The sequence below is a fragment of the Humulus lupulus genome, chromosome 1 (assembly GCF_963169125.1).
Source record: "Humulus lupulus chromosome 1, drHumLupu1.1, whole genome shotgun sequence".
NCBI lineage: Eukaryota > Viridiplantae > Streptophyta > Magnoliopsida > Rosales > Cannabaceae > Humulus > Humulus lupulus.
In genome coordinates, this window is record NC_084793.1 from 26,629,361 (window position 1) to 26,637,535 (window position 8,175).

Consider the following 8,175-nt stretch of genomic DNA (forward strand, 5'->3'; position numbering starts at 1 on the left):
ACTATTTTGCTACCCGAAGTGATGTTTTTACATATACTGATATTTGTGTAATTATTTTAATTTGGGCAATATTTTTTTGTAATTATTTTCATGTCCGATATTTTTGTAACCATTCCTTACTTTAGGTATAGTTTTGAAAAAAAAATCCTAATTTTCCAATATGGGCCTGGAAAATTAGGCCTGTATGACGTATAGTCTTGTATTGCCTATATTTTAGGATTTTTTTTTTTAGATTAATTACATATAACACCGTAATTTAAAAAAAAAAATTGTTTTATACGGTATATTAGGTATATGCTTACCCTTGTAATTTCAATTATGTATTTATATTTATACTCAGATGCTTTCACAATAGGAAATAATATATATAAATTATTCTCTCTCACTTATTACTTTTAGATTTGTATGTGTTAATTTTTTTTTTGTCTTTTTGTGTCCATTTTTAATGAAAATTTAAGCTTAACAAATAATATAATAATAAAAGTGATAACATCATAGCTACTATCTTCAATAAAATAGATTAATTTATTTTTATTTAAAAATAATGTATTTATTAATATTAAAATAAATATTTATACAAGCTATAATATGCTGTTAATTAAAATTAATATTAATAACTATATGTTACAATATACAATTAAAGATAATCACAATATTATTATTCTTTATAAAAATATTATATATATTTTTTAAATCATAGCTAGTCAAGTCTCAACACTCAATGTTAAACTAAAATCATAATATAATCCAAGTTTCAAGTTTTGTTACAAAAATATATTTAAAGTTAAAAAGTTAGTTTTGTAAATCTTTGTAATAATCATGTTAAATAAATTTATAAATATTTATGTAAATGTGAGTTACAAAAATAAACTTTTTAGTTGTGAAATTAGTTTTGTAAATTGTTGTTACAAAAATGTAAAACTTGTTTAAAAAAAATATTGTATTTCACCACTACATTCAATAAAGTGTTTTATAGATAATGAATATCTTAAATTTGTATTTTTAAGTTGTATAGCATAAATATGATGATTCATGTAATTTTTTGGTACAATATTGTAATAATATAGAAAAATATAATATTTTTATGTATATTTTGTTTATGATTTCTTAACTATAAAATATTTTCGTAAATATTAGTTACAAAAATATCTTTCTTAGTTGTAAAACTAGATTTGTAAACTATTGTTACAAAAATAAAAAATTTAGTTACAAATTTGTTTGTAAGTTTTATCTACAAAAAAACAAAAAAAAAATCTACAATTCTATAACGAATTTTGTAAATATTATTTACAAACACGTAACAGATATTTACAAGTTTGTAACAGATATTTACTAGTTTGTAAATAGTGTTCACAAATAATTGTATTTTATAGCTTTTATTTATGATTTTGCCACTCCGTATTTACAATTTTGTCATTCCGTGTTTTTATCAAAAAATTCTGTATTTTTGTAATGCACCGTATTTTTCAGATTTTTTTTTACTTTTAGTGCATTTTTATAGATTTCCCTTTTTTTCTTTTCTTTTCATAAATGTACATTTTTTTGGTATTTTTTTTACTTTTTTACGATGCCTAATTTTTTTATTCAAAAATATTACTTTAAATTTTCAAAAATACGATTTTCAAAAAATTTTATTTAAAAAAATACAATATAAAAAAAACAACTAAAAAACAATAATTTAACAACTAGACATCAACCCACAACATACTAACACATTAATAAATAACTAAAATCAATAATTTGACAACAACTAGAAGTCAACTTATTACATCCTAACACATTTTAAAAAAATCAAAATATATAAGAAATCAACTAAACGTCAATTAGGCATCAACATAACAACTATACATAAACTTAAACGTTTTTTTAAAAAATCAAAATATATCTGAAAGCAACCGAACACCAATTAGACATCAAGACAACAACATAACAATTACACATAAACTTAAACAACTAAAAAAATAACATGAAAACAACTATACATAAACTACTAAAAAACAACACAAAAGATGAAAAACTGGCAAAATTATAAAAATGTAAAATTTCTTCTAAACTGCAAAATTGAAAGAAAAAAAAACTGGAAATTTTTCAAAAATATGACTTTTATACCATTAATGTGCAAAAATATAGGAATTATACTTTTCTTACTTTGTATGAGAAAATTTATTAAAGAAAAAATTAAAGTATGATAAACACACTTAGTAGCTAACTAAAATATGGAAGCTAAATTTAAATAAAAACACATCAGCCAACATATGGGTACTATTGTAAAATTAGCTTCCACTCTTCTCTCTCCCAAACCCCAGCCGCACAAACGCATTCTTTGTGTGTATATTTCTGGGGGCAACTGGTTACCTTCCCGTTCTTTGTGTGTATTTCTAGGGTAACTGGTTGTCTTCACGTTTTGATTTGTGTGTATATTTATAGATTCTTTAAGGTAACTGGTTACATATGTTACTAAAATCATAGTTACTTTTTCTTCATTTTTTTTCTTCAAAGATGTTTATTTTCATATTTAATATGAGTAACTCATCACCCCTCTTATGGTAACTGGTCACCCCTTTTATGGCAGAAAATTACTCCTCTCAGGATAACTGGTTACCCCTCCTAGTACATCTTATTTAGCCTAGCTCTAGGATTTTTTTTACATAACTGTCAAATATCAACAAGTAATTGGTTATCTTAACCAAGATTTGAAAAATGAAACGTACAATCTAATAAAAAGGAAAAAATGTTTATAATTAATAAAAAAAATAAATACAATTCATATTACAAAAAAAATATATTTGCAAAGCAAACAAAGAAAAATTTAATATAAAATTAGTAATATAAAAAATAAATACGCTAAAAAATAATAATCAAATTACAAACATACCCTTCCAAATTAATAAGACTTAATTAAGAGTAAAACTATGACATAAACCAATTTTTATAAAAAAAAATTATGAAAAAATAAACCCATAAAAGTGAAAATTCTTAGAAAAAGTCATAGATTAATTTTATTTTTGAAAAAAAATCATATTTTTGCATACTATTAAAAATCTCATATAAAATATAATTTTCTCAAAAAAAAAAAACTTGTGAGTCTAGTAAAAATATAAATTTTTAACAAAATTAAGTAAACAATGTAAATTCTCCTATTTTGAAGATGGTTTGAGGGCAAGTAATAGAAGTCGAATATAGGCTATGTTGGGTCTACATGTAAAGAGGTGGGCTACTTGCACAGTTACAGGCCCAAGAGTCTATGATGAGAGTGAGTCAGCCACGCGGTCTGGAGTTGACTCACAACTCGTTCGTCTTCGCATCCTGGGCCATATCAAAGGAAACCGAATGAAAAGCGCATGAGTACGTGGCATAATTTTATTGGACGAAACAACCAAAGGCTCTCTGTGATTGGCCAGTGTAGACAAAAACCACGTTGCATATCGTAGTCACGAAAACAAAGCCCGTCAATTTCCTCTTCGGACCCCATTTTTGGAACTCAACAAACTTGCCCAGCTCCCGGGAGAGAGGAAGGAGATGTGCTTTTGATTTTCCTAGAAAACGTTTTCCTGTTAACCAAACATACAAAAGAAAAGGTACTTTATCTCTTCCGAGAGAGATCCTCCTCCAGCCTAACCCATTTTGGATCTGATCTCGCAAGTCTTCGATGATGGCGCATCGAAGCTCAAAGCTTCTCTTCTTATTTTGCGCTCTCTGCTACGTTCTCACCGTCATTGCCGGGTTGGCTTTCTCTTATTCTATTTTTTCTCTCTTTTGAACTTTTGCGTGGGTCGAATTATACTGATATGTGTTAGTTATGTGTGTATTGTTGCAGAAAGAGTTATTATGATATACTACAAGTGCCGAAGGGGGCATCAGACGATCAGATCAAGAGAGCTTATAGAAAGCTTGCGTTGAAGTACCATCCTGATAAGAATCCGGGCAACGAAGAGGCTAACAAGCGATTCGCTGAGATTAACAATGGTATTTCATTATTTTATTTCGGAAAATTTATAAATTTGTAATGGTTTAGGGTTAATTAATGTGGGTTTTTTTGGTTTTGATTGGTTAGCATACGAGGTTTTGAGTGATAGCGAGAAGAGGGGTATATATGATAGGTATGGAGAAGAGGGTCTAAAACAACATGCTGCTAGTGGAGGAGGCAGAGGCGGAGGAATGGGTATGAACATCAATGACATATTTTCCAAGTAAGTTTTTTTTCTTTTGGGGTTTGAATGTTTGTAACATGGAAAATATTCAAGTGAAAATACACCATTAGCAGTCGGAACTAGAAGATTGTTTTGTTGTTCGATTGTTTTTAAACACTTAGAAATCGTGGAGTGTATATTTTTTTGTTATGTACTAAACTCAATTGCTCAGTTAGTTTCCCTGAGTTGCTTTCCTTTGCCATTGTAATGTCTCCACTTTGCCATGTTTGTATCTTATAATGGTCTGGTGTGGATGTTTTTTCTAGTTTGTTTGGTGGAGGTGGCGGCGGTGAAGAGGAAGAGAAAATCGTGAAAGGTGATGATGTAATTGTCGATTTGGAAGCAACACTGGAAGATTTATACATGGGAGGATCACTGAAGGTGAGAATCGAATGCAGCTAAATGATTTGTGATTACCTGCTTAGTATTGTATTGGCGTGTGATATATTTCCACTTTGCCATGTTTTGTGTTTTTCATTTTTTATGTGAGGCTGAGTCATTGAGTTCAATGTTAGGTTTGGAGGGAGAAGAACGTCATAAAGCCAGCACCTGGAAAGAGACGTTGTAACTGTAGAAATGAAGTCTACCACAGGCAAATTGGTCCAGGAATGTTCCAACAGATGACAGAAGAGGTAAGTGTAATTACTTGGAAATTTATAGTTAGAAGTTGGTGAAAAATTTCTGCTGTTTTGTTTAAGGGGTTTTAGATATCAAGCCTCTAGAACAAAATTTTCGTCCATCTGTAAAACTTGATCTTTGCACGAGCTGTTTGATTTTATTGCATTACTTCATTAGCTAATGTTTTGCATTTCTTTATGATATTTAATTTCAGGTCTGCGAGCAATGTCAAAATGTCAAATTTGAACGAGAAGGATATTTCATTACTGTTGATATTGAAAAGGGGATGCAAGATGGTCAAGTAAGCTTTAAAACATCATTTTGCAATTTGTGCTTTAAGTAGTAGGGATGTTGAATACTTCGCCTTTTCTGCATTTATTATCTGTGTATGCCATCTTACCTTTTAAGTCTGGTCCACTTTTTTTCTCTTTTATCTGTCTTCTGTACTTATCATAGTACTCTTAACTCCAAAACATATGCTCACTAGAAAATTGTTGTGTTTTGTTCCCTTTTTCATTCAAACTGTATAGTAATACAGTGCTGTTAGAAATACACAGAAAACTACACCCAAAAGTTACACTCACTAATGTGGCATAATTTTCAACCATTTATAAATATAGTATGGTCCACTTTGAAAAAAACACGGGCGGTTACAGAATATATAAATATAGTATGGTCCACTTTGAAAAAACACTAGCGGTTACAGAATATGTCACATCATTGTATAAGTATTGGGTAAAAAAATTTCTCCAAAAAAAAAGGTGTAAGATCAATACTTCGTAAAAAATTAGAGCATAAATAAGCTGACTGCTGTGTAGCGTACAGAAGGTTTGCTTTTATTTGGTGAATATTTCATGTCCAATATTTTATTGGGTTAATTCACTTTTCTAAAATTAATAAAGAAGTAACGGGTGATGTGCTTTCCCAGGAGGTGCTCTTCTATGAAGATGGTGAGCCTATAATAGATGGAGAAGCTGGAGATCTAAAGGTTGGTTCATTTGATGGTAGCTTTACGATTCTGCTGCTGGAATGTTATAAGCTTTTGGTTTGAACTGACGATAAAGCACCTCATTTTTATGGCAGTTCCGCATCCACACTGCAAAACATGACCGCTTCAATAGAAAGGGCAACGACTTACACGCAACCGTCACTATAACACTGGTAATTAGATCATTAATGTTAGCACCATACTTGTTAATATTAACAAGTTCCATTTAGCCATTAAATTTTGTGTTGAAACTAAGTTTGAGGTACTGTCTCTTGGGTTTTTTGTTTGTTTTCTTTTTGGCAATTTGGATTTATAAGTAGCCATAGAACTATGAACTGAGACCAAATGGTCCTGTGGAGTTGATCATCGTTGAACCCAATAATGGTCTTATGTTCTTACTTGTGTATCAGTTAGCCTTGTTTTTCAACACAGAGTTCATTTTTCAACCCTTTCTTTTTTCCAGGTTCAAGCTCTTGTTGGTTTTGAAAAGACCATTAAACACCTTGACGACCATTTAGTGAATATTGGCACAAAGGTAAGAACAAAATTCAAGTTTTCTTTCCTGCCAGTGGCTTTGTATTTTGTTTATTTTTTTTTTCCCTACCCTTTTAAAATTACGATAACACAATTTTCTTACATGACTACTATTCAGGGAATTACAAAACCAAAGGAGGTGAGGAAGTTTAAAGGGGAAGGTATGCCTCTACATTTTAGCACAAAGAAAGGAGATCTCTATGTCACATATGAGGTTTTATTTCCCACTTCTCTAACAGAGGACCAAAAGACAAAGATTAAGGAAATTTTCGGTTAGATCGTTCGTAGTCTAACTTTTTTTTCTCCTTTCTTATGGGTTAACATTTCCCATTGTAATATGAGGTTCACATTATAGAATTTAAGGCCAGAGGCTTTTCCTCCCATTTTTGTTGTTGAAGAAGAAATAGTGGTATTAATATATGAAAAAAAAAGATGATTTTGATGTGCTCTGTAATACTTTCAATACCTTTCTTCTGGCTTTCTTTTACTGCTTTAGGCATATGATTCTTCTCTTGCTTGTTTCTACTTGAGAATCAAGAAAGGATCACGGTTAGAATTGATCATAATCAATGAAATAGAACTTGTTTGGATCAGAAGTTACTGTGCTTATAATTTTATTAGTGTGTCCTCCCTTTGTTATATATTCAAATAGAAACAAGCACTTTCTGAACTGTTTATATCAAATGTGTCCTCCCTTTGTTATATCAAATATATATTCAACAAATCCCCAATTGCCGGCAATGATTTCCTTCCTCGCACTTTCTTTTCATGTTAGTTTTTCTTTTAAGAAATTGTATATTTTACTGTTTTTGGACACTATTATATCACAAATTCACAATCCAACCACTTTTATAAGTTTATGGTCTTCGTATTTCTTTTTCACTTAGTTTAATTTGGTATTTATATTGTAATTAATTACTTTTCAGTGTAATAAGTTATCTTGTAATATTCTGTGTGTGTTTTATTTTGGGTATTTTCTTACAATGATTTTTATGAAGGTTCTTATTTTCGTTAACATAATGAAAAAAAATAGCCTTTTTTTCCAAAATAAAATTTGTAGTGATAATGAGCTTCTTCGATATGTCTTTCACTTACTGAGAGGTCTTTTAACTACTTTTTTGGGCGGGGGGGGGGGGATATTGGGGAGAGGGAATGAAGTATTTTGTAATAAGAGATGTAATACTATTAAGACCACATCTAATTTAAGATTTTTAAATTTATCAATTTTTTTCTTCTATTTTAATCCTTTCGTAACTCTCATTCTTAATTGAAATACACGTTTGTTTAATTTTCCTTTTTTTTATCAACTATCTATAAATATATATCTCTTCTATATAATAAGTGTGTAGATAACGGAAATTTTTGGTTTTAACGGTTTTTTATTTTTTTAATGTTAACTTTAGTGGAATATTCTTATATTTAACAGAATATTCTTATATTTAACGGTAATTTGTAAATACTTAAACTTTAATAAAATAAAATAAATAATTAAAAAATTAAGATAGGATATTTTTGAGAAATTTTACAATGATAATTATTTACAAATAATAAATAATTAAAAAAATTAAAATAGAATATTTTTTAGATATTTTATAATGATAATTATTTTAAAATAATAAATAATTAAACAACTTAAAATAAGATATTTTTGAGATATTTTACAATAATAATTATTTAAAAATAATAAAATCATACATTTTATAAATTAAATAAAATTTAATTAAACTTAAACTTAAACTTACTTATTAGAATAATATCATATTAAACATATAATATAATCTACTGTCAGTTAACAACAAATTGTTTTTTTTTTTAAAATAGCAAGAGCGTATAATATTTAATATT

General features: G+C 28.6%; 1 protein-coding gene across 1 annotated transcript; it reads left to right on the forward strand.

The window, feature by feature from the left end:
* The first annotated feature begins 3,448 nt into the window (after positions 1-3,448).
* Positions 3,449-6,926, forward strand: LOC133789807 (dnaJ protein ERDJ3B). The gene is made up of 10 exons (XM_062227536.1): positions 3,449-3,723; positions 3,818-3,966; positions 4,055-4,190; positions 4,457-4,571; positions 4,706-4,822; positions 5,023-5,109; positions 5,737-5,796; positions 5,892-5,969; positions 6,260-6,331; positions 6,449-6,926. Exons 1-10 carry the CDS (start codon positions 3,650-3,652, stop codon positions 6,605-6,607), a joined length of 1,047 nt encoding a protein of 348 aa, XP_062083520.1. The 5' UTR covers positions 3,449-3,649; the 3' UTR covers positions 6,608-6,926.
* The last annotated feature ends 1,249 nt before the right edge of the window (positions 6,927-8,175 follow it).

Bases quoted from the DNA above. Each gene is read 5' to 3' on its own strand.
- LOC133789807 (XM_062227536.1), top strand. From the start codon at position 3,650: ATGATGGCGCATCGAAGCTCAAAGCTTCTCTTCTTATTTTGCGCTCTC. The intron at 3,967-4,054 runs GTATTTCATTAT...TTGATTGGTTAG, and splicing joins ATTCGCTGAGATTAACAATG to CATACGAGGTTTTGAGTGAT. The intron at 5,797-5,891 runs GTTGGTTCATTT...TTTTTATGGCAG, and splicing joins GAGAAGCTGGAGATCTAAAG to TTCCGCATCCACACTGCAAA.